This window comes from Cyanistes caeruleus, chromosome Z (genome assembly GCF_971803275.1).
Source record: "Cyanistes caeruleus chromosome Z, bCyaCae1.hap1.1, whole genome shotgun sequence".
NCBI classification, from domain to species: domain Eukaryota; kingdom Metazoa; phylum Chordata; class Aves; order Passeriformes; family Paridae; genus Cyanistes; species Cyanistes caeruleus.
The window spans coordinates 56,005,995-56,027,970 of NC_141732.1; the positions used below are offsets into that span (position 1 = coordinate 56,005,995).

A 21,976-nucleotide genomic window follows, 5' to 3' on the forward strand; every position below is an offset into this window, starting at 1 on the left:
TGAATGCATCTCCCAGGGAAGCAATAGTCATAGAGAATACAAAGTTCCTGGCAGAAGAATTCCGTATAACCGTCTAAGATAAAGTCAATAAAAATTCTGAAAGAGCACAGTTCCATAGAAGTCCATGTTTTAGGGCATACTTTGGGGGTGTGATGATTTTATTGCCATTTGTAGAGAAAAAAAAAAAGGGAAAAAATTTAATTTGAGCTTAACTTCTCCAGCATTTGTTGCTGAAGAATACAGATTTCAGAGCAATCCTTGCTAAGTGACTTTACAGATAAGAACACAATTTATTCCTCTTTTCATCTGACAACTAACAAAATATCACTCTCCCCAAAAGTGTACAACTTTAGACAACTAAATCTTCTTTAAAGTGCATAGAAAAAAAAAACAACCCTGCATTGAAATACAATTTATTAATTGGCAGTTGTGGAAACTGAGGATGCAAAGTGTCTAGGAATTTGGAATTTTTATGACATGCACCCAGATTAATAAGAAAAGTTTGATACATGGGGTGGGGGGGGGAGTGTTACAAAATATATAAGTGCTAATGTTCACAATATGCTGTTTAAGTTTTTTATAGTGACTTGAAACCAGAATTTATAGAGTGCTATTAAAATGTCATGGTTGTTTGTATGTATGTATGTATGTTAGGCCTTGATAGTAGCTGGATTAGCCTTTATTTTAGTATTTTTTATTGGACCAAGAATAATGTGGCTGTGTATCCCAGCATGTGAGTGAGTTTATCAAATACAAGGCAGCAGCCAGAACAACAGGAAATCACATAAGAAAGCCCAACTCCTGGCTGGCAGAAGCACATTGACCTCTACTTCATGTCACTGGGTTTAATACCCCAGCTTCACTGTAAAAGCTTCTTCCCCGAGCCTGGGTTCATAAACGTGTTAGTGGTTCCTTGATGTTCCCAGCAGAGGACAGTAAGGAAAACACAGCCCTGAATAGCTCACATTGATTGCAGCAAATACAGAGCAGGAGGGTCAGAACCATTTCCCAGCCCAGAGCCAGTGCTGTAGAACTGAGCAGCTATTCATAGCCACTGGATCCTCTCCAACCCGTGAGTGTAGATCTTCTTGTATCATCTTTGCAGGGAGGAATTGTGCTCCCCAATGCCTCCCACTTGATTCAGATAGACTGTTTATTTGTTTAGTCCTGTAATGATATTATCCACAGGGCTAGAGCCACACAGGGAGGATTAGGAATTCCTGGGGGAGAAGCCGTGTGTTTATTACCCTGACAGCACCGTGTGACACAAGCCAACAGTTATTTGTAGTTGTTCTTCCCCTCTGAAAACTTGGAGCATGAATCCGTGGGGCGAAGGTGTCGGGTCGATCCGGCTAAGGCGAAGAGGCTGTCACAGGGAAAGTGGTAGGATTAGCATGCTAGAAACTCCTTGCTCAACTACCTACAGTCAGCTCTACCTCTGGATGTTTTTAAATGTAAATGACTGGAGGGCGACATCAGAGACCAAAGTCTTTCAAACATTGATAACACTGCCAAACCTGTGCATTCAACTTGTCTTTCAAGAGCATTTAATAAGCCATGCAACGCAGATTTCAGCCGGCTTTAAAAAAAAAAAAACAAAACACAACTAAAAAAAAAAAAAAACCTGCGTTTTTAAAACAACAAATTTAAAAAAGCGGCACAAAAGCTCTTGCAAGTATGTGCATAAACCCAGCGAAAGGGGAAGAGGGGCCAAGGGGGAGGAAGAAGGTTGTTTGGTTGGGGATTTCTTCCTATTATTTTTCTTTATAAAAAAAAATCGTTTCCTATTTTAATAAATATTTAATCATGGAAAGGGAGGGGAAAGGCCAAAAGTAACAAAGAACTGTAGGTTGTTTAGATTGCTTGGGAACTCCCTCTTCGCAGCTGACCATTGCTACATGTAGGTTAATTTCCACATGGAGCTGGAGAAATTCTATCCCCGGTTTGTGAAGTATGGGTCAGCCGAAGCATGTTAATCTGTTTAGCATGTGTGCTTCGTGGAGGTGCCAGACCACCGCCGTGCAAGAGCAGAAGCAGCAGCAACCATACTCCTTAGGGGTGGTTAATAAAGACTTAAAGGGAAACAAGTTTATAAAGGTTTCAGTTCGTGCATCGTGCCAGCTTTGGACATTTCAGGCATCCAGCCCTGCGGATCAGAAAGCTGACGAATCCCCGGGCTATTTATCGCTGCCCTAGCAGGCAAAGCGCCGGTGACGCAGCCTGCGCAGCCGGGGGAAGAGCGGGAAGGACCACAGAGCTGCTTCTTTCTCCCTGTCTCCTTCTCCCGCTGGGTCTCCCCAACACTCTAGGGGCACCCCGAGCCCCCGTAGCCCCGCGCACAAGTGAATCGTCACTGCTTTGGGTAGATAGAGATGGTTTTGGAGCCTCTATTTTAACCTGCACCTTTCCCGATGCGGAGCCTCACGCTCAGCTGGAGGCTTGGGGAGTCGTACGAGCCGCTGAATGAGATAATAGCAAATAAAACTCCATGGGCTTATTCCTACAACCCCCCACAATCCAGACTAATCAACGTCTCGTCTCTCGCTCGGGGATGAGCTGCGAGACATGTGGCGCTCGGGCTGACACGCCACTTCTCTCTCATATTTTTTTTTTTTTTTCCTTTGAAATTCTAGACACTTATTAAAGCGTTTTTAAATAATCAAAATATTTGCTGATGAGTATTTATTTTCACAAGGATTTTGGTTTGGCTTTTGACTTTCCGTTCGACTGTATAGACAGCAGTATTAATTTATTATAAAACCAAATGTGGTTGAGATTATTCTGCCTCGACGGTTGATTTAGGTCATTCGGGAGAAGTTTTTCTAGTAGATTAAATGAATAGTCACAAATAGATCTCGTTCAAGTTTCAAGTGTGCTTTGCCAGGTATTCTTCGAAGCCAAAGGAAGCCGAGCACTGATGGACAGGAAAAATATCTCGCGAACAGATACATACCGTCGTCGTGTCCTGGAAAAAAGGACATTCGTGCAGTCCCGTGGTGTCGCTGTCCTCGCCGTGTTTAAAGCGGCCGAGCGGGCGCTGCACGTCGAAGATCAGAAGAAGCCACGAATTGGGACGGGGTTAGTCCCAGTAATCCGGAGCCGAATTACTCCACCCCAGAGGAGATCTGGACCGTGGCCTTTCACTGCTTGGCACTCGGACCCCAACCAGGGGAAGGAACCCCCAGGTTGGACAATCTCCACCTGACAAGGCTTTTTGCAGCTGCCTGGGGAAGCCTCTGCCCGCTCTCCCGCTACCTGGCAGACCGGCTCCCAGCCGTCCTTCCACACGCACATGCATTATTTCCCTTGTTTCCTCTTCACTTGCAAGGAGCAGTGGCAGTGGTCACCCTCTGGTGTCTGCGGCTCATCATCGGGTTGGGGTCGGGCTCCTCTCAGCGGATTCAGCTCCCTCCAAGAGACGGAAGAACCGAAAGAGCCTCCTGTTAGGTTTCCTGGCTTTTCATGGCATGTTCAGTAGTTTACTTTCCCCTGCAAAACTGGGGGTTTTTTTACGTTTAACATTTTGGCGGTTTTGTTGGTTGGTTAGTGTGCGAGCACTGTTTAATGTTAGATGTTTCACAGCCTTGCATGCACTTTTCTTATTACGTTTTTTATTAATGCTGAAAGATTTGGTCGAGACCTAAAGCGTGAGCTAACTTTTATGCTGACACACCTTGCTGTCCCTGTTACCCGTACTGACAGAAGACATGGTCACTTTGAGACGGGCGGCAGCTCCGTGGCTGGATTTTGCTTCTGAAACCAACCCAACACGTCAGTAAAACCCTCTGAAGCTGACATCGAGCGTCCTTAGGCCGAGGTGTGAAGGGGGAAAGTATCAACTTTTTCAGAACAGGATATCCCTCCCAGTTAATGCTTGCAGAGTCAACACACACACAGAAACACAGATGGTTTTTAAAATTTCTGGGGGGAAAAAAGATGTGTTCTCTGTTTTCCCCGCTGAAATCTTTTACAAAATGTTATTTCCTTGAGGAGCGATGGGGAGGGGGTGAGGCAGGGAGAGGGAAGGTAGGAGGGGAGGGGAGGGAAGGAGGGAAGCCCTGGATTAGCACTGTCGATTAATGCGAGAAGCCGTTCTCTGCTTAGGGCGTTTAATGCTCTGAAACACAGTCTTCCTCGAGGGGAGCAGAGGGCTCCCCTCAACCATTGCTCCTTGTCCTGAGCAGGCCTGTTCTGGCTCCTCCAACCGGGCACGGAGCACGTGTGGAGATGACATTGTTATCTCAAGCCTCTAAAATCCTTCTTATTGCTCTAATAACCTACAACCTATTTTCTTTCCCAGAAGGATCCAGTAAGACCTATTCTGTTCGAAGCAGTTCTGATCCCTGGCCAAGTAAGAGTCCTGCCAGAGGAAGTTTAACAATGAGTTTCAGAGAAATGTGAGTATTCTGCACTTAAAATATGCTCCTGGTCAGAAACCCGGGTGTTCCTCGCGTGGTGGCTCTGCTCCCAGTCATCTCTGCTTCTCTTGGAATAAGGGACTCTCACTTTCACTTCGGTCAGCAACGCCAAACTAGGAAAATGAGCTTGCAGTTGCTCGTGAATAATCGCGATAATTTAATGGCATCTGACTCGCAGACCAGTTACAGTCGGTGTTTAAGGAGACGGAAGCATGGCATGACTGTGTGCAGACACCAGGCTGGCTTTTTAGTGATAAGGAAAGATCAGCCGCCTTCGAGCTGGTGCAGTCGCAGCGGCAGCGGGGGTGGGACTGTGCGGGCGGGGAAGGTCCACACTCAAAGCCAGCCAGTTGCACGGAAGGTACAGGCAAAAGGTGACGACGGCTTCTTGGTGCTGCTGCAGAGTGGGTGCTAGGTCTGTGCAGGGAGGCCAGGCGCAGCCCTCACGCCGACGCGAGGGTGCCGTGGGCACGGACACCCACAGGCGGAGAGCGAGGGGAGAGGGGCGCGGAGCCACTTAGCGTGGAGAGGACTAATTCGGCTGCTGCGAATCTGGCGGGGAGCACTGTAGCATTTTAGAGGCGAGGCAGAGTGCCAGTGCTGGAAGATCCTTCTCCGCCCGTGCCGAGACGAGAGGACGGGAGCTCGGCTCACACGGAAGGGCCAAAGCGGCGGGGATACCCAGACCCCCGGGCTTTGGGAACAGCCCGACAGCACCGAAATGTAGAGTGGGACCACACGGACGGTGACCATCCCCATGGTATGAACCACTTCCTGGCTAACAAGGCTGAAGAAAAACCAAACAGCAACTAAACAAACAAAAAAATCTGCACAACTCAAAACAACAGCACAAAAAATAAAATAAAACCCACACCAAAAAAGCCCCGCCAAATAAGGCACCTCCCTCAAAATCGGGACGTGAAATTAGGATTTCACAGAAGGCAAGGCAGGCACGCATCAGTGTCCATGCCTAGGCCGGGGGACGATGCAACCTTCCCGAGCCGCTCGAAAGCCGTCGCCTGCGGGGCTCCTACTTGCCGGCTGGCTCCTCACGGGAGCCACAGACGGGTCCCACGTCCTCGGCTTTACCCGGCTCGGGCAGAGACTTTCCGTGGCAGGACGCCGCTGGCTCCGTTCCCCCGGCCGGCGTGGGGCAGGCGTAAGCCCGGTGGACACGGGTGAGCGCTGGCCGTGCCCTCCCGCCGCACTGCCGGCACCAGGCCCGCTCGCCGCGGTTTCTGCACGGGCTGAACGGGATTACAGAATGCGGTATCGTGGGCCAATAAATTCCCCCAGCTCGACGCAGAGTAGGCTTGCCCCTTTAGAAGCTCTCCACGTGTAAAGAGGAATTTGGGTTGTCTCCGAAATAATAAATCCTAACAGTAGACAATAAAATTTGCTATCACAGGAGTAACAGAAGCCTAAAATATTCTGAACATATTCCCTGAGCAAATAACATAATCCCTGGCACACTAGAACACATGGTTTGCTTCAAACATGTTTCATTTTGTCATCGCATTGAGTGTACAGTATTTCTCTTTGGGTGCAAGAGTGATTGATATCTTTGGAAGAATTGTTTGCAAGAGCATGAAAGTTGCCAAAGCAAACACGTTGGAAGGAAGTGTGCAGAAGGGGGAGCAGAAGTATTTGGAGTAGATCTGGGTTTGGGGAGTTCACACAGAGGTGAGACAGCTAGAAGTAGAACAAATAAAAACATTCTGCACACTTCATCTAAATAAATTATATACAAAAATTGCCCTTCTGTAGCCGGCAACAGCAGAGTTACCACACTTCCCTCATGCCCTTATAGAATGTGGGCTGGAAGCCAAATTTCTTCAGCTAATGATTTGTAACTTTTGCTCCACTTGAATGAGTCTATTAATATTTAGATCTTTCCAATTCTGCTCCATACAAGCTGTCAGCATTGTTAAACAAAATAATCTATTTACCTTCTGTTGTATGAGTCCAGCACTGGCTTGTGTGGCTCCATGATGTACATTAATATATTTTTGTTACTCTCCACTGCACCAGCCAAAGGCAAAACTTGACATAGTCGGTTCTGACTTTTTAAAAATAATGTTTGACAAAACTCATTAGATAGTGAAAACATTGGGGTGTTAATTTAATAACTTCCTTCCTGAAGGACAAATATTTATCTCAATTCTCTTCTTATCTCTTTCTGCCATCAACTTCTGGAGAGAACTTTTGTTCTGACTAGGTGAGATTGCCACATCACAAGGGTGCTTTGGCGGGAGATGGCGAGGAGTGAGTGTTTTCAGACACGCAGACCCCTGTCTCTCTGAAATCTTCCTTAGTAAAGCCCCTGACCCTTCACGCCTCACCATCACTGTGGCAGCAGCCCCAGGAGCCCTGGAAAAGGCCGTTCTGCAGTGGGGTAGGGTGGCGTGGGGCCCCTTGAATCAACCTGTTTCTGTCCGAAGCACAGACGCTTGAGAAAAAAAAAGAAAAAAAAAAAAAAAGAAAAGGAAAAAAAAAAAAAAGAGAGAGAGAGAGAAATGTAGAAATGTCCACAGCTCCACACATCTTCCTCGCGGGCGTTATGACTCTGTACCCCTTCCTGCTCAGATTTTTCACATTCTGCATTTCAGAGAAGCCTAACCCTTCTTCTACCCTCAGCCTTCCCCTCTCTCTTTCCCGCTCCCCCCTCAAAAACATCTAATCTCCCACCACTTGTCTTCTTGACCAGCCTAGGGTGAATGGCACGACTACACAAAAGACATCCTAGGCAAAGCCATAGTCCAGACTAGAAGGAACAGGGGCGTGGATCGGTGTAGGGCACAGGTTTCAACTAAACCTCTCATCCCAGAGCTCTGCCTTTCTGCTGCTTGAAGAAATTCTGCAAGTGAATTTATTAAAGCAAGAAACAAGGAAAAAGAACAAGAAAAAAAGAGAGAAAATCCCGGCGCTAACAAAAAAACTTGCTGTATAACGCCCACGAGGAAAGTAATGTGAAACATGTAAAGTGTAGACAAGCAGCTCAGCCACCTGCTGATTGCGATGGACTACTAGGCACACAGCTGCAGCTGCCCTGAGTCTGGACACGAAGCTCTGTTCTCATCTGCTTGTTTTCCAAAAGAGAAAGGTCACCAGTGTCAGGGTCTATCCTTGGGCTCTAGAAATGCAGACAGTGGTCCTGGGAAGATCCTGTATGCTAAAACAAAGAAACTCTAAAACTCAGTAAAACTCAGCAAACTCTCAACTACCTGTCATTACTTTGATCCTTGGAGTCCGGGCATCCCTCCTAACTGTGTCTTAGGCACCTCTGGACTTGCATTTCATGATGAAATTCTTTAGATTCTGTGCGTGCTGGAGGGATGTAGGCAGGGAACAGCCCATGAGCAAGAGACGAGCCTGCCTTTTGGAGTGTGTGTGTGTGTGTGTGTGTCCTCTATCTTACACCCTCAGTAACCAGAGCGGCCCAGCAGCCATGAAAAAGTCTCCTGCTCGACCTCATAGAGAGCAAATTCCTCTCTATGACGGAGGGATCTCCCCTCTAAATCCCGCAGGCGGGTCGTAAGGGAGTCCTCTCAACCCGCAGTCCCCAGTGGAGCAGGGGTGAGATCCTCTGAGAATATTTTATTAAGAGATGTGCTCTCTGCAGTCGAAAAAAAAATCTGTTCTCTGATGTGGACTCGCTTTTGGAGGGGGGGGGGGGGAAGATTAAAATAAAGTAGATTCTATGCCCCTAAGGGAAATATTTGATCGGTTTTGTCCTTGGGACTCGTCCTGTTGAGTTCACTGGAATTAGACATGATACAGCGTGAGCGGTTCCCCGTATGTCCCTAAGGGAAATATTTGATCGGTTTCGTCCTTGTTACTCGTCCTGTTGAGTTCACTGGGATTAGACATGGTACAGCGTGAGCAGCCCCCCGCCTGGCCGAGGAAGAGAGCGGCAGAGCCGAGACACTGCCTGCTGTGTGAAGTCACCCCGCTTCCCACCTGCCGGCTCATCCGGCTCTCGAGCTAGTCTTTCCCCCTCTGGTAACGTCGCCTGATGACTGGGACGAAGAGGAGCAGATCCTCTCAATACCCTCCTGTTCCCCTCCGCTGCACAAGGTTTCAAGATAAGGTGGCTCTGGAGGCTTGAAAGAAAAGGAAGATCTCAACTAGATTGCTGTGCCTGCCACCCCCGTACTTCTTTCTCTCAGGAGATCCCACCTGCCAGAGGCTCAGAGGGGCATCTCCTGGGACAATACGGGCAGAACGGGATGTGGATATTTTGGATATTTTTCCCTGGTAGATTGGACAGTTTATTCAGAATGCCCATCGCATCGTTCTCAACAACAAGAAGAGCAACAACAACAACAACAACAACAACAATAACATAATAATAATAACAAATTAAATCCCGACTTTATTCTCTGCTGCCAATACTTGATACGCTGTAATCACCAAAGGCCGCAGGGTGAAATTCACACCACCAACCCCTACCGACCCGATGGTACTGACGGGGCCGCTGCTGCACCCCTGTTTGCTGGCACGGTGCGCTTCCCCGGGGCCAGACCCAGCTGTCGCAGGCTCGTCGCCTGCCAAGTCATGAGTGTGAGGCACTTTTGGTCATACCTATCCCGTAAATTAAGTCATCTGCGTAACAGGGTTGTGTTAATGAAGAGACCATCCTTCTCATCCCTTCCCCTGCCGGTACCAATCGTTAGTTCCCCTTTATGAGGATAAAATGTGTCTCTGTCGTACGGGGAAGGAACAGCGCAGTAAATTCGCGTGATGCCGGACGCTGAAGTGCTGGGCTGCCTTTCCCGGGAGCAGAGCGACCCGAGGGCTGCCCACGCCCCTCCGCAGACCCCGCGGGAACACAGAAATGCTTGTGTGCGTACTGAGGTGCTCTGCGGTGTGCTCAGATAAGAGATTGAGGCACAGGAGGCACAGGGTACCCCGGGGAAGGATTTCCAATCGTCCTTCCTCGGCTCAGCCCGGCTTGTTGGAAAGTGCTGTTCTGCGTTGGGCTTCCTGCAGGCAACGTTTGGGGGACAGGAGCCGTCACTTCCGTGGGTGACTTTTCTCCACCCTCCATCCTCCCCTTTCTTACTGCACTGCTCTTTCTGAACAAGGCCGGCGGGGCACAGCGAGGAGGAGAGTGGGGCGAGAAGGGAGCCGGTCTACACGCTCCGCACCTGTGCATGAGAAAGGAGGACGGCGACGGCCTTTCTTTCCCCTTCCCGACCTCCTGACTGGCTTGCAGCAGGCAGCGGAGAAGGAGCTGCCCAGCCTTAAGCTATCCCGACCACTGAAAAGGAATCCAGGAGGAAGAGCCTGTGCCTGCCTTTAGGGAGGGACCAAACATAACGCTTGGGGAGAATGACTTTGGCATAGCGCCATTTCTCTGCCCCCCTTTTTATAGCTCCGTTATCTTCCTCTTCTTTTCAACCCCCTCCCTCCCCCCGCTTCTTTCTCTTTTGGACGTGGGGGCGGGGTTGTGGGGAAAGAAGAAATTCTGCGGAACAGAAAAGCCAAGCCCGGGAAGGAGTTCCTTTTGACTGCTCAGGGTGATCTATCCAGGCCCTCTAATTAGAGAGGGATCCAGGGTGGCATTAGTTTCCAAACATTTTAATCGAGCTTTAAGCAGAGCTCTTTTCAATAGCGGGAGATAAATGTAGCAACTGTTACCGTACCCCTGAATGGCCACCTCCCATGGCGGGCATTCAGCTTTCCTTTCAGAAGCCCTAAGCAGTTTAGTCTATGGACCCAGCAACACTCCACATATCTTCTAATTAGTCTAATTAGAAAGGTGGATTGATAGATACAAGGAATACGCAGTTAAGTTAGCAAGATGCTCAATGCTACCAGTATGTGCCGAGGAGCTGCTTGTTCTCAGTGTGAAGAAAAAAGAGATAAATGTGAAAAAAAGAAAAAAGAAAAAAAAGAAAAAAGAGAAAAAAGAAAAAAAAAAAAAAAAGAAAAAAGGAAAAAGAAAAAAAAAGGAAAAAAAGGAAGCAAGAGAGGGAGAGATAAGAAAGAAGAAGAAAGAAGAAAGAAGAAAGAAGAAAGAAGAAAGAAGAAAGAAGAAAGAAGAAAGAAGAAAGAAGAAAGAAGAAAGAAGAAAGAAGAAAGAAGAAAGAAGAAAGAAGAAAGAAGAAAGAAGAAAGAAGAAAGAAGAAAGAAGAGCCTGATAGGAAGAACAAGTCCAGAGAAATTCGACGGGAAGGAGCTGCTGTCTCTTAATTGAAGGGGAGACTTAACTGAGGTGTTTCTCCTGGCTGAGTTTTCCCCCGATCTGGGCTGGAAGCACTCATCGCTGCACGGCACAGTCCCGGGCCCATTGGACACCACTCTGGCTCTGCCGGCTCTTTCCTGGGATACGGGGCCCGGGGAACACACAGATAAGGAGGGAAAGGAAGAGAAACAGAAGGGGCCGAAAAGCGGTCACCTCGACCCATCACCTCCCGTACTGTCTCCGGGAAGACGTCACCCTCGGAGACCCGTCGAGGGGAGGCAGCACGGGTGGTTCGAGGAAGGCTGAACCTTTAATTGGGCGATAAATCAGGGAGAGGAGCATAGGGCAGTGCACGCAGGTGTCAAAACAGAGGAAAAGTCGGCCGGTCAACACGACAGGGCAGGGCCTCCTCGCTCCCTCCCCCGTTAATGTCTCCGCGTTAACTTTCCTGCCCTCAGACGGGAGGGGAAGAGGAGGGGAGAGGGACAAAGCAGAGCCCGCGTATCTCGAGTCATCTCGGGCCACGGTGGGGAACAGGGCCGTGCGTCCTGTATTCTATCCTCTATGTTCCGAGCAGGTTTGTGCACCTGTGGGCCTTCTCCTTCTCTTTCTTCTGCCAGGCCGGTACAAAAGCCAGCAAGAGAAGTTCGGGAAATGCCCCCGCCTCTCATTTCGGCATTCTGTGATAATTGAACTGCCACTCCTCTCCCTCCTGCTCTCGCTGCTCCTTCTTCCCCAACCTGCCTTTCTCCGCATTTGCTAGGTTTCTGGCAGATTGAGATTACGGACCAAATTATGAACTATTTCAAATTCGGTACTTATCTCGGGAAAACGGTGTGCATAATGTGTCTGTGATTACAATCCAGCCTGTCAAAGGCTGATTTGATCCCTAATCAAACTGCTGGTGAAAGGGAGATTCGTAGACAAAAGGAAACAATGGAAGTCTCGTTAGATCATTTTTCTGGACATTGTTTATGGTCTGGAAGGGATCAATCGTTTCAAAATGTTAGGAGTAAAAATGATCCTGTGTGGAATGCAGCTAATCCTTTTAAGTTCCTGTCAACTGTTTCCACTCAAAGAATCCGATTTTCCAAATCAAAGGTGCAGAACTCAATTGCCGAGGGATTTATAGCGCCGGCACCGGGCTCCCCTCACCCCACACGCCCCCGCGCGCCCCACGGTGGGTGTCGACGGCAGGACAGGACTGGGCTGGAGGCTGTCCTCATCGGGGGGAGTAATGAACCCAGAGTGCTCCGTCGACAGCAGCAGTGGTCTGCTCTACCGGCGGGCGGCCGAGACAGCCCTGTTAGAACGGCTGCGTACCTGGGGCCGGGAGGAGACACAGAGCACGTCCCTCCTGCCGGCAGCGCCCTCGGCTCCGCCCCGGCACGGCCGCGGGGTTTGCGCTGCTCACCCGGGCGAACCGCGCCGTCTTGCAGCCGCAGCCGCAGCAGCATCTCCGGGACCGGGTTCAAAATCTCTGGTAGAAGCCCTAGGTTTGGCTTGCCCGTGTGTATTAGCGTGTTGTGACGGACTCCTTCTGGGTGGGGAGGAGGCTGGGGGGGGAAGAGAGTTTTTCGAAAAGCAAAAACATCCACTCCACACCTCTTGTCAGTAGTCCCGCCTGGGACGGGAGATCTGCTTTAGAGGCGGACGGGCAGGACTGGGGATTCCACTGAAAATCATGTCCCGGGCAGCAGATGTTTGAGCACCAGGAGGAGAGACATCGGGAAGGAAGTAGTGCCGAAAGCGATCTAAAGCGGTTAATTTTCAGAGAAGGGCCACCCTTTGGCTTGTCATACAGAAGCGAGAAGTAGAAGGGAAGAGGTCTGCTGTGTGGTGCTAGCGGGGCCTCCGGCTGCCTAGCGCTTGAGGGGGCAGTGAGAGGATACACACTTGCGTGGGCTGCCCCATAGGCAGCGCCGTCTGCACAGAGAAAGACAGGTTAAGGACTTCCATGAAGGAGGGAGAGCCCACCGAGCGGCCTCAGACGCTTTTGCACGACCAGGATGGAAAGAAAGTATAAATTATTCTTTCCATGGTCCGTAATTTCTGATCCCATCCACTTTCTAGCAAAATCACCTGATAAAGATGTCCCTCCTCACTCGGCCCTGGACATCTTTTCTCCTTTTTTTTCCTCACCAATGGTTCTTTTAATCGTCTTTTTATTCTGTTCTCCTCTATCCTCCCCCACCCCACCCGGCTTGTGCAGCAGACAGGTGGAATTTTGCTGTATACTCGTATATTAGAACGCTATCTGTTTCGTCTGGTTGTTGCTGAATAAGCAGACGTGACAGTGTTTATTTTACGAAAAGAAAACCCAGGGAAGTCACCTCATTAATCTTGATTGTGTGTATTTAATGTATCTCGTGTATACAGGTGCGCATGTATCTCCTGCAATGAAACTAGAGAAGCAGTCCTACGACCACAGCGGTACGAAGAGACATTCACGAGTTTTAAGAGGACTTGACAAAGCCTGGGCATTAGCAGGAGCGATGATCGCAGCTGTGCTACAGTTGTGCGGGCACTGGACGGTGATATCACCGGGTGCGAACATACTCTTCAATGTTCACAAGCGTTTCGACGCACTCACATGTTTTCCTGTTCCACGCAGGGGACAGAAATATCTTCGGATTGACCGTAGATAAGTCTTAAGACTTTCCCAGTCTCAAGAAATTAATTAATACAACAACTGCATTATCTAATTATCCTTTTGCTTCTAACATAAATTGCATAATCTATCATCTAAATATGGGGGCCCGCGGATTTCTGCATGCCGTTTTACTGCATCAGCGAAAGGGAAACAGAATCAATTCAACAGGTCTCCTGTGGCTTGGAGGAAGGGCAAGTTTAATTATTTTGATTAGAAAAATAAAAAACCCGCAACCACAAATTTCCTTCTGAATTCAGCTGAGCGGTAGAATTTCTGTAATTGATGAGACATCGCTCTTTAAAAAAAAAAAAAAAAAAAGCGCCATTCGTCCAGTGCAGTCCATATGTTTTTGTTCATTTTGGGCATTACGGTGCCTAGCCGATAGGTCTCTCTGTGCCTCTGTGTCTCTCACTGAGATAGTTGGCGGAGCAGGGGAGCTGCACTAAGGGCACATCTTCGTATGCTATGCATCTTCCGTGGGCTTCCCGCGGTGATTCCCGCAGACACGCTGCCGGGTGCCTTCCCGCTCCTACGATCGGGCTCGGCGGAGCACCTCCGAAGCCGCGGAGGCTCTGCCCCGCTGCGCGGCCGCGCACAGGCCTCGGTGCCACCCGCACTGCGTCCGTCAGCCGGGCTGGTCGCGAGCTTGGCCGAGGGGCTCCCCGTGCGCGCCTTCCCAATCCCGCAGCCTTTGCCTTTGCTGTTTTCAGTCGTGCTGGTAACTGCGCGGTGAGCCGAGACAGGCAGCTGGGAAGGGGCCGGCGTGTTTCCAGGGCCGGCTCCCGCAGTACACCTCCAGGCGGAGACTGGCGGCGGGGAACAGAGTTCTTCCGCAAGTTAAAAACAAGAGCAAGATGCTTACCGACTTGGAACTCGTGTTAATTTTTCCGTCTTTCCCCAAAATCGGCGGGCACCATCTGTGCAATGAGGCACTGAGCACAGTCGTTGCCGCAGCGTGGATCCGGCAGCAGCTGGTTACCTTCTGAAGTGCCATTCTCCTGCATACACGTACACACACTTGTGCGTGAATGTCTCCTCTACATCTGGGTCGTGCTTTGCAGCGCAGGAAGGGGCAGCGAACAGAGACCTCAACGGCCGCTGCTCGACGTGACTCTCATGGTGAGGGTTGCAGAGGAGAAAGGACTTTTGGAGAAGGGTGGAGAGGCCCTGCAGTCACCTGCAGCAGGTTACTGGAGGCTGAGGGTGAGGAATGGCAGACACCTACCTGATCGGGATGCACCCAGCTGTGGGCACGGGGCAGCCGGTCCCCGCCGCTGCCTGGGTTCTGATGGTGCGTGCAGCCCATCGCCGAGGGAAGCAGGGGAAATACCACTGCAGGTGGGGGAGACACAGTGAACAAGCTGAAAAATGGATCTGCATTGGTTATCAAGTTGCAGAGCAGAGACGGTTTGGCCACGATCATAATTTCCATTATTTCTGTCAAATACAATATTATCAGAACTACTGCAGTACTTACTGTAAGTACTGAGGGAAAGTATTACATACGGAGTAGAGTCTCCAGGCTGTGCCAAGGGACAGTCAAACCAGATCCACTTTCCCACAGATCCCCCAAACAGGCCTCAATCTCGACGGGGGTGATCGTGTGCTCTGCCCGCGCCACCAGCGCTGCAAGAAAGGGAGCAGCTGAGAGCAGGTGAGGGCCTCGCCCCCCTCTTTCATTTTCCAGACTTGGTGATGGGGCCGGTCCTGGGTATTTGAAACCAGCCTGCAAGCAGGGGATGTGCTCCCCGGTGACCCCAGGAGTGCTTCTCACGGCACCTAAAATACAAACCAGACCGAAGGTGTGGTCCGAATGAGGTGCGGGTGGGGAAGGTTTGTGTTGAGAGCAGCTTGGAGGCCGGGGAGCTGTGCACGGGAGTCACGGGGCTCGGCCGGACCCCCGGGCTACCCTGTCCATCGCAGCCCACGGAGGTGTCGAAAGAGCAGGCACGATGACCAAGGCCTCTGCACAAGGCAGTGAGAGCGCTCCAGTGGGAAGGGAGAAGTGTGTGGACGTGCAAACTAATCATCTTCAAAACCAGGGAGGGAAGAGGAAACCTCTTTTATAGGGGATGTGGGAAGGGACCTAACACAGTCCTGCTTAAAAGAAACGTTATACAAGATGCTTGAAAAGAAATAATTTTTAAAAACCTAATTAAAAATATATAAATCACCCATCAGAAACAAAGAACTATGCGGAAGGAAACGTTTCTGGATAGAGACACTGTGTGTGGCATAAAAGACGATTGAATACATAAGGGCTTCATTAAATTCCCAATAGATAACATTTGGTTAAATCTATCCCTAGATTAAAACTCTGCATAATAGCACCATAAACTAAAAAGTTTCTTTTTGTGTGGTCCTTCAGGATGAACTGATTGAAACATTAGCCCCCTCATAGAGCAATTCCCTTCCAATTCAGATCCAGTAATTCGTCTCTTAGCCCTACGGGGATATGATGAGCAAGGAGACGGGTTAATGAATCCACACTTTGGGAGGAGAAGGAGGCCATGCTATACTGCATGTCCCACCAGATTGTTTATTAGGGCCCAGACTGTTTTGGAGGAATTGCTCGTCCGGGCTCTGTCCTTGCGAGGACGACACTGTCAGCCTCTCTGTTAGTCTTGAAAGCCGTAGAGAGCACGGCGGGCCATTAGCATGAGAAAGGGGCGCTGCGGACCGACGGCGCTGCGAGCTCATCAAAGGGCCGTGGGGCCGGCGCTTTTCTGGCGGCACCTGCTCCGGGACAGCAGAGGGGGAAACAGGGACCCTGGGGACCGGGACCGAGGCTAGGTAGCTTCCCCGCCAACTCCAGGAGAGCAGGCAAAAGGGTCCTTCACCAGCACCCCAGACCTCCCCCTCGTCCCCCCTTTTTTTACAGAAAAAAAAAAAAAAAAAAAGAAATCTATACCACCTACTGCAATTTGCTCCTGTCAGCTTCCCTACCAATTCCCAAGGGAAGGTCTGGTCCGCACGAGATGCAGGCAACCGGCAAAAAGAGTGAAAGGAGCAAGCGGCCAAGCAGTTTGCTTGCCATATACCTCCGAGGAGACCTGAAGGACGGGCGGTGGGCACACTCGGACCCCACTGTCCACCGGCATGGGCCAGGCTGGGCTCTGCCTGTGGGAGGTCGCCGGGGTCCCCAGGGTCTACTGCGGAGAAGCCAAGAGAAACAAACACAGGGTGGGTCGCCGGAATCTACACTTCACATGTAACTAACTGCTCGTGGAGATCGCAAGGAATGGAGCAGATAGACCCCAGTCTGAGGGCCAGCAGCATCCCTCCTCAGGGAGCCTCGCACCGCCGCACGGCCACAGCAGCCTTCTCCCCTGCAAAACTTTTTTCTGCTTGATTTTATCTGCCTTTTCGAGGTGGACCTCTGCTTAGCTCGGTACTCCGCGCTGCACCGGCCCGTCGGCCCGGCGCATCCCCCGGCCAGTCCCGGGGTAAGTGAATTAATCGGTCTCTCGTGAAAAAGACGTGCTCTCCCCGGAGGATACGTACACGGTGCCTCTAGGGCACTTTCCCGTTTTAGAAATTAGAAAGGACTTTACTTCTTTTTCTGCTAAGGAGCCCAGGACACCCAAAGAGGCCTCCCAGCTCCAGACTGCAAATGAAGACTAGCAGAGACCTTATGTCCAGTCTTTCTGCTTTTGAAATACACTATTTTAACACAGCATTGCTACAAACAAAACGGAGAAGCACCACTTTTCTATCTACGAGAATATTTAAAACCAAGGTGACGAAGTACTTCCAAATGTAAAACCCCTCCTCACTCCAAAGAGCACTAAAAAACATCCCTCCCTTTTAAAATTTCTTTTTATTATGAAAATGTACATAATTGATCCCCGAGTCTCCTAAATTGTTATAAATACAGTCGTAGTCGAAAAGCCTCCCTGGTTTGAAAAACGTGTGTTCTTAGCACAGCAAGCATTCACATGCCTACTCTTAAAACGTGCGATTCTCTTTTCCATGTCTAAGCTCTGAATATTTGAGGCCGGATTTTTGGTTAAAATTTTTTTAAGTCTATCAAATAGATATCAATCGACCTTGTGTTGTTAAAACCGACGTTTGGAATCAGAAAAGCGGCACTCATGGTTTGTTTTCTACACTTAAATATCCTTACTTCGACAGCTTATACACTTCATCAACTCGTCACACGAGGATATTACAAAGCGCATTTTATATTTTATGTATTGAAAAGTAGAAACACATGCCACTATTATCGTCAAAGAACCATAAGTGTCTAGAACAAATCTCTCTTAAGTTCAATGCATGCCCTTTATTAGTAGAATTTTCCTTTGGGCCTCTTGGAAACCAAATTGATGCAGTTGTGATTTAAAACACACCCAAAAGTATAAAAATAGTTTTAAACCGGCTTTTTAATCAATCCCCTGATTGGTGCCTTACAGAACTGGGCTTTACTCCCTCCAGAGAGACCTATTTCTATTTATCCCCTCTTTCGTTCCTGCTGTTTTTTGAAGAGTGTTTTTGTTTTGTTTTGTTGGTGGTTTTTTTTCTTGGTGTTCTGGGGGGAGGGGGGGAGGTTTGTTTTTTGATTGTTTGGCATGTTTGGCTTTTTTTTTTTGTCTTTCTTTATCTGTTAGGGTTAACAATGCATTGACTGCAAAGATCGTATTTTTATTTTCTTCTTTGCGGTCAAATCTGCGCATAATAATTTTCCACCTAGAATGTTTCTTGACTATTCTGCTATTAATCCCAAAGAAAAAAAATATCAGTGTCCCAAAGAAAGGAGAAGTGCTAAGGAGGGAAGGATCCAAAGCCAATTGTTTGGCTGAGCTCCTTTGGTCTTTGGGTTTGGTTTTGATTTTTTTGTTGTTTTTGTTGGTTTTTTTTTTTTTTGAAAATTAAAAATTTTATTTTTGAAAATGTGTAAAAATTTTACATTAAAATGGTACAATAATACTTGCCAGTAATTTTAACAATATTCCTTGTAAAGAATACGCATAAAGTACAAAATAAAAAACTCCGTAAGTCTATTATAATACAAAACACAGGTTAAAATAAGAAATGATAATCTTGACTTTCTTCTGTGTAAACACGTTAATCTCTTCTTTTATAAAAGTACATGAGACAAGTGTACTAAATGAAAAAGTATTGCTCTGCTGTCCTCCCTCCAGCCTTTTTTTTCTCCTGTACATTACTGTTTTCAAGCTCCTAGACCTGAGAATCTCTGAACTTTAACGGTTTAGAGACATTATTTATCACCATGTTTGTTTCTTTTTAAGGAGTAGCGAGTAACTTTCCGATGTAGTGACCGCCTGCTCGTGCAATATCTAAATCTACACCTGGCTTTGCACTAGTGAAGGTCACGGGAGGTCCGTCGCTCGCGGCGTACGGCCCCCGAGCCCCGTCACAATTATCCCCACGCAAAGACAGGCAGCCCCTGCGGGCAGCGTCCGCCGGGCGTCCGAGCGGCGGAGAAAGGAGATACCCCAGATCCTACCTTCGGAAAGACTCCCAAACACTTAACAGTTAGAGATCCGTGCCGCGAAGCCGGGGGTGGCAGGCAGGGTGGCGGCGGGGGGCAGACCGCTCCCGGCGCTCCCCAGCGAGCGGGCCAGCCCCGGTGCCGCGGTCGACTGCGAGGCGCAGCTGCTGCCCGCTCCGGGGCCGGGGCTTCCCCCGATGATGCTCTCGATGGAGAAGGGCGAGCGGGCCAGCGCCGCGCCGCTGCCGGGCTTGGCGGAGTGCAGCGAGGCCGCCAGCGCCGGGCCCAGCGGGTGCGCGTAGCCGAAGGGCGTCCGTGCCAGCTCGGCCGCCGGCAGCAAGGGGCCCGGCGGCGCGGCGGCGGCGGGGGGCAGCGCCGCGCCGGGGGCGCTGCCGGGGGCGGCAGGGGGCTGGCGGGGCGGAGGAGAGGGGTGGTGGAAGGCGAAAAGGGCGGAGTGGGGGTGGTAAGGCTGGAGCTGAAGACCGTAGCCGCAGCCGTAGGGTCCGTAGGCACAAGGCGGCTGCTGCGGGGGCTGCGGCGGAGGCTGCGGGAGGAAGGCGGCGGGGTCCACGGCGCGCAGCAGAAGCTCGGGCGCCGGGAGCTGCTGCCGCTTGAAGCGCTTTCGGCGGCGCAGGAAGCTCCCGTTGTCGAACATGTCGGCGGATTCGGGGTCCAGCGTCCAGTAGTTGCCCTTGCCAGGATTGCCGGGCTCCCGGGGGATCTTGACGAAGCAGTCGTTGAGGGAGAGGTTGTGGCGGATACTGTTCTGCCACGCGGGGAACTTCTCCCGGTAGTAGGGAAAGCGCCCGCTGATGAACTCGCAGATCTCACTCAGCGTCAGCCTCTTCTTGGGGCTCTGCAGGATGGCCATGGTGATGAGAGCGATGTAGGAGTAGGGCGGCTTCACCAGGCTGTTCTTGCCGCCGCCGCTGCCCGCCCCGCCGCCGCCGCCGCCACCACCGCCCGCCCCGCCGCCGCCCGCCGTCGCCTTCTGCGGGCCAACCCGCGAGGGGGGCCGAGAGCCACCGGCAGCGTCCCCGCCGCCCGTCCCGCCGCCGCCGCCGCCACCTACGCCTCCGCCTCGCACAGGCGACCGCGGCAGCAGGGCGGCGGCGTGGAGATCGCCCACATCCTCCTCGTCCTCTTCCTCGTCGTCGTCCTCGTCCTCCTCCTCGTCCTCGGCGTAGGAGCGGCGGCGGCGGCGGGTCTGTGCCTCCTCGTCGTCCTCCTCATCGTCCTCCTCGCCCACCACATCGATGTCGGTCTCCTCAGCCAGCGTCGACGCCTCGGACATCTCCGAGCTAAGGGTCATGGCGCGGCGGCGGGGCAGCGCATCGGTAGCGGCCGGCGCAGCGCGGCGGGAGAGCGGGTGCTCTCCCCGCCACCGCCAGGCCTCCGCGCCGCTCCGCGGAGAGCCGCCCCGCCGCCGCCACGGGCAGGCGGGCCGCTCCGAGCCGCGCCGGCACCCAGCGCCGCTGCCGCGCCTCTGGAGCGCTCCCGCCGCCCGCTCGGAGGCGGCGGCCGGTCAGGGTTTTGTTTCAGGGTATTTTTGCTGCCGTTTGGATGTCTTTCTTTCTCTTTTTTCCCTCCCTTCCCCCTTTTTGGGGATATTTTTCGCTTTTTTTTCGGTTGGGATCTGTTATTGTGGGCGCAAGGAGGTTGTGCCGTCGCTCCTGGAAGTCGGTTACCCCTTCTTTCTCCTCACCTCAGGCCTCAGACATTAATGGATGCGGGGCAGGAGGGAGCGCGCCTAGTCCTGGGAGGAGGAGAGGGGAGGAGGCTGGCGAGGAGGGAGGGCGTAGGGGATGGCTTGCTGGGCCTTAGGAAACACGGTGAAAAGGCTGGGGCTTAGTCCCAGGGAGGGCGGCCTTCCTCCCCGCCTTATAGCGAGGGGGCCATCACATGGCTCCCAGCGTCAGACCCTGGCGAGGCGAGCGGCGCCGTGTCTCCCCCCTGCCCAAGAAGGGCGCCTCAACAACGTCCCGGCCTCCCCGGCCTCACCTCATCCAGAAGGGGCTCTGAGGGGGGGGGGTCGCAGGGAGACGGGTGCCATATTTAGCGGAAAAGGGGGAAAATAAAGATAACACTTGACTCCGCCGGGGGGGGGGGGGGGGGGGAAGAAGAAAAAAAAAAAAATAAGTGCAAGTCTGTCAGAAAATATAGGAGCATCTTCACAGAAACTGTCCGGAGAGTCTAGAAGCTTCGTATTTTCCGGGGCTGCCCTCAGAGATGGGGTCCTGCTTCCCGTGGGAAGGAAGGGGAAAAAAAAAAATACACCGGACAGGGAGATGGTGAGTTAATAAACTTCAGACTTCCGTCCGCGGAATGGTTTAGAGACATCCTTCCCTATCTCTCCCCCGTCACCCTAGAGAGTTTAATTTACTTTAGAAAGAAATAAAATCTCTCTATATCGACCTCACAAGCTTTAAAAGAGCAGCCTCCAAAACACACCACTATTCTCAGTTTAATTGTAAGGTTATGGTTATTAAAGAGAGAGAAGCAGCTCCCTCCATTATGAGAAACAATAACAGAGAATTAGCGTTACCTCCTTTGTATGCAAAGGAAATAAATTCACTGTCCTTTAGGATAGGACTTTCGCTTTAAGTAGGAGCAACACCCTTGAGAAAGCAGCAGAGGATTGCTTGCTAATTTAGTGGCACTGTTCCCCTTTTCAGGTGATCTATGCGACGACAGAAGCCCGGGGCCCCCTTTATGTAAGGCAGGGGGAAAAAAAGAAACAAAAACAACACCAAAGAACCCAAACAAAATAAAACCCCCACAAATTTGGACAGAAATGCAATTACCATGGTCTTAAAAAGAAAGGCTTTGAAAAATCCCATCGTTCCCAGTTCTGGCAGGATAAACCGCAAGCAGGATCCGACTGGGATAGGAGTAGGGGAACATTTCGTTCTTAGGGAAAAATCGTCGTGAGAAGGGCAGACTGATGGATAAAGCCTTATTGATCAAATCCCGCTTTGCAAACAACGTACACACTCAATTTCTTGAAATACGTTTTCGATATATCGTCATAACCCAAAGCTACAAGCAACCCTGTTTCAAACCCAGTTCCATGGATTTACAACATAATCCTTTCTACTATTTCCAAATAATCCTATTTACATTTTGTTCACTACTAAGGCGCCTGCAAGGCAATAGCACCAAAAGTTACAAAACGGGGGGGGGGGGGGGGGGGGGGGGAATGGTGGGAAGAGAAGGAAAAAAAGGGACCTCTAGACCCAGAGTATTTTTTTTTCTGTAGAAAA

The 21,976-nt window shown here is 50.6% G+C and overlaps 1 protein-coding gene and 2 long non-coding RNA genes across 3 annotated transcripts; 1 reads left to right on the top strand and 2 right to left on the bottom strand.

The window, feature by feature from the left end:
• The first annotated feature begins 1,311 nt into the window (after positions 1 to 1,311).
• LOC147648461 (uncharacterized) lies at positions 1,312 to 6,367 on the top strand. Its single transcript, XR_015280606.1, has 2 exons — positions 1,312 to 3,817; positions 4,301 to 6,367. It is a non-coding gene; the product is annotated as an uncharacterized LOC147648461 (long non-coding RNA).
• Positions 6,368 to 12,945: 6,578 nt separating this feature from the next.
• On the bottom strand, positions 12,946 to 15,020 carry LOC111940692 (uncharacterized). Its single transcript, XR_015280024.1, has 3 exons — positions 14,739 to 15,020; positions 14,487 to 14,593; positions 12,946 to 14,404 (listed from the first exon to the last, which is right to left on the bottom strand). It is a non-coding gene; the product is annotated as an uncharacterized LOC111940692 (long non-coding RNA).
• A 3,086-nt stretch (positions 15,021 to 18,106) lies between these two features.
• FOXD1 (forkhead box D1) lies at positions 18,107 to 20,068 on the bottom strand. The gene has a single exon (XM_086866689.1). The coding sequence runs from the start codon at positions 20,023 to 20,025 to the stop codon at positions 18,751 to 18,753; it is 1,275 nt and encodes a 424-aa protein (XP_086722815.1). The 5' UTR covers positions 20,026 to 20,068; the 3' UTR covers positions 18,107 to 18,750.
• Positions 20,069 to 21,976: the final 1,908 nt, after the last annotated feature.